The following is a 3,842-nucleotide window of genomic DNA, read 5'->3' on the forward strand; positions in this document are numbered from 1 at the left end:
ACGTAAACCATGTGCATTGTGGAGCTTTATAAGCTGAGCTCAGCTGCATAAGTAGACAGTGGAGCCCTTTTTCTATCAGAAGAATTCAGCTCACAGCTGCCACGTTTCACACAAACACACTCGCAGCTGTGAGGAGGTGTTCTCATTGATTTGCCTTGATTTCTATTGAGTATCAGTTACACCATAACAATACAGTATGTGTACACGCAACGCTTGGTATTGATTTTGGGCTTTTTAATGTCAGATGTTCAGGGTTAGCTACAGGGTTACTTATGCAAACAAAAAGCGATGTGAGGATGTTTTATCCCAGAAGAACACATTTATTCTCCGCATGTTAAACCATAAAAACAGTTGGGGTTATTGGTGGTATCTTAAGTACTCTTCCATTTAAGCCTCACAGTGCACACACAGCGATAGCTAAAAAAAAAGAAAAGAAAAAGACACAGTGTGGACTTTGTTTAGCTGATCTGAACTCATGGGGCCTCAGCACTTTGTCACAAGACAGGTTATGCACACAAAGCAAACAAGACAACTGCATACTTTAGATAACCAAGCCCTATTGAGAGCCTGCTGTTATCAATGCTATGTGATTATCTATACACGTGCCCACAGTTATGTAAGACTGTGTAACACACCTGGCATTTCAATAAAATCAACCAATACTTATTTATGTAGCATTACTATAAACATTTGGTCACATAATTTGGCATTTCAAATACGTAAATCAAACCAAAACCTCTCCATCTATTCAGTATGAACAAACTGAAAGTTATCTTATTGCTGCTAAGGTAAACTAAAGCTACAGGAAGGTAAATTATAAATCATCTTTCACTGCAAAGAAGATGAGAACTATTCAGCACAGAGGTGCAGATTTACAGATTACTGCTCTCCTGGCGCGGTCGCCACTAGGTAGGATTTTTACCATAAAAACTCAAATTACTTATCAACCAAAAAAGGAAAAAAAAAAAGATTACTCATCTGCATTGCACATTTCAGCCAAGACTGAACACAAAACCAAATGGGCTTTTTAGTGGATAATGTGGTCTTTCCACAGTACCGACAGATGAGGTTTTTCTAATTGTCTGTTTTATTTAGACAGAAAACACCACATAAATTCACTTTACTTTGGCTGCTATAATGTAGCCTGTTTGCTCGTCTAAAGTAGCACATCCCTCTCCCACACACGGGCCTTGTTATGATGTTCGATTGTTTGTTGTGTTGAATCAATTTGGCGAAACTAATGTAAAGTAGCATTTTTCACGTGCTCGCTCCATCAGCGTTCACTCACACTCCAATAAACAAACTGTCCATTGAGCTGGGATCTGTATTTACTCATTCACAGGTTGGTGGAGCTTCTTTCACTCAGTCATACAATACTACTATGTGAAACCCTCAGGCTGTTTGCAAATGTCATTTTGGTAATGTTTTTTTTCCCCCAAAGTAACATGTTGTAACATGATTCTGGCAATTGGATATGCACCAGAAAGACATAAATTATGGTAAGTATTATGGTAATATCTAGGTAAGTAACACAATTCTCTGTTGTATTTTAATCTTGAATATTTCACAAGTACACATGCATATGAAGAAATCAGCAGCCTGGTGTTGTTGGATTGAATCAAACATCATGTCCCAGAGGTGTTCTATTGCAATCAGTGGTATCAATTCCTTCATTCTCCAGGAACTACCTACATATTCTTGCCAAATAAAGCCCGACATTGTAGAGCACCAAGATGAAGCCAGGTTAGAGTCTGACAGAAGGCCCAAGGATTCCATCCTGATACCTAATGGCAGGCAGGGTGCCGTTGCCTAGGCTGTGGAGGAATGTGCGTCCCTACATGGACATGCTTCACCAGACCATCACTGACCCACCACCAAACCGGTCATGCTGAACGATGTCAGTCTCCAAACGCTTTCTCGCCTGTCACATGTGCTCAGCGTGAACCCTCTCTCATTTGTGAAAAGCACAGGACGCCAGTGGTCAACCTGCCAGGTCTGGTATTCTGTGGCAAACGGGCTTGACACAGCCAGGCTCACTAGCGGACATTCAGACATCAGTCCACCCTCATGAAGTCTGTTTCTGATTGTCTGGTCAGAGAGATGCCCACCAGTGTCCTGCTGGAGATCATTTTGTAGTTCTAGCAGTGCTCATCCTGTTCCTCCTTGCACAAAGGAGCAGATACTGGTCCTGTTGATGGGTTAGGAACTTTTCACAGCCTTGTCCAGTTCTCCTCGACTAACTTCCTGTGTTCTGGCACCTCTCCATGCTCTTGAGACTCCATGCTTCTGGAGTAATGATGTGTCATCCTGGAGGAGATTGACTACCTGTACAGCCTCTGCAGGGTCCCGGGATCACCTCATGCTACCAGTAGTGACACTGACCCTAGCCAAATGCAAAACAGGTGAAAAACAGTCAGAAAAGATGAGAAAGGAAAAAAATTGTCAGTGGCCTCCACCTGAAAAACCAATTCTGTTCCTGTTTCTCCAACTTGATTAAGTAGATTTGTATCTGAGACATTTAATTGACTTGATGCTAAACTCTGATTAAAAAGCATTCTTTTAATTTTTTTGAAAGCCACTACCCAGTTGTCTATCTTTTGCCAGTCCCTCTTGTCATTGCAGTGTCTCCTTAGCTCGACCGAGCCTCCTCCACCTCGCCTTTTAAATCAAGCTTCAATTCGGTTGTCTGTTTAATGTCATCTTCACTCACATCTCCAATTTTCTCTCACCATCTGTCTGGCCTACCTATCTGCCCTTTCCATCCGCACGATCTATTTAATTCTACTGATTGTGCAAGCCCGTTCCTCTCTCCTCCGCCTTTCCATTCTCTTCCCACACTCATTTATCGTTCTCGATTAATCTCACTTATTTCTTGCTCTCTCCTTTTCAATCTCTTTCTGCTGTGCTTCCATCCTCCCATCTATTCGGCCGGATTATTTGATTCCTTTCTCCTCCTCTATTCTCATCTCCTTTATCTTGCTCCAACACACCTGCTATCCTCTTAGCGTTCACTACTGCAAATTGTCAGGTGCTTATAGTTTGCAGCGCTCCCTACAGATTCAGATGTCGACCTGAGATAACATACCTGTGTGCCACGCATAAGCTTTACCGTTCTTTTTTAACATCTGAAAAATTCCTGGCAGGGCCTGCTTGATGCTGGAGCCTTGTTATCTGGTATAATGTGTAATTCCAGGATCATAGTACATGATATTTTTTTCTTTCAAGATGTCAGATACAGCAGTGAGAGTCAAGAAACTGCTACTTGGCCATGAGACAAGACTAGACCCTCATACGACAGCTTGGATTTTCATAGTGTGCATGAAGGACAAAGGTGATTGTGAAGGGGGTGTTAATCATGGCAGCACTGTCAACGTCCGCGCTCTTCCTCGTCAACATATTCTCATGGTATTCGTCGGGACTATGACACACTACAGAATTTGTCAGACTAGCTGAGAAAATGATGTTGTTCCCAGATGATGGACAGTTGTCTTATAGTTTACTTCTAGTAGTAACACAGCATGCAATAAAACAAGCATCCGTTTTACTGTTCTGCGATCATTGGACTAATATTGTGTAATCTGACTGTGTACAATGCCTGATTTAAATCGGGCTGAACTCCCCTTCAAGGTCAACCTCAGTAGTCCCTATGGTTCAGCTTTAGCATTGCTCGTTCGCTGCCTTTAAACTTCCTCTTTGATTAATAGTCGTTTTTCTCCAGTGTGTCAAACTGGTGATCCTTTAACTGGATTTTTATTTCAGGGGAACTTGAAGAGAGGTAAATCTGGCGAGTCGATGGTATTCTTCTAGGTTCCCACCAGTGTTGGTCAAGTTACTTGAAAAAA

At 42.0% G+C, this 3,842-nt stretch overlaps 1 protein-coding gene across 3 annotated transcripts in view; it reads right to left on the minus strand.

Annotated features, from left to right (window-relative positions):
- akap7 (A-kinase anchoring protein 7) overlaps positions 1 to 3,842 on the minus strand; it is a 50,878-nt gene that overhangs the window by 25,001 nt on the left and 22,035 nt on the right. The window contains exon 11 of one of the 3 annotated variants that reach the window (XM_013908742.1): positions 232 to 2,383. The exons of the other annotated variants lie outside the window; for them this stretch is intronic. Coding sequence (XP_013764196.1) covers positions 2,358 to 2,383 — 26 coding nt within the window. The 3' untranslated portion in view covers positions 232 to 2,357. Of the gene's footprint in view, positions 1 to 231; positions 2,384 to 3,842 lie in introns of those variants that run through there. 3 annotated transcript variants of the gene reach the window in all.

Source organism: Pundamilia nyererei, unplaced genomic scaffold (genome assembly GCF_000239375.1).
Source record: "Pundamilia nyererei isolate P.nyererei 1_Seehausen unplaced genomic scaffold, PunNye1.0 scaffold00013, whole genome shotgun sequence".
Lineage (NCBI taxonomy): Eukaryota > Metazoa > Chordata > Actinopteri > Cichliformes > Cichlidae > Pundamilia > Pundamilia nyererei.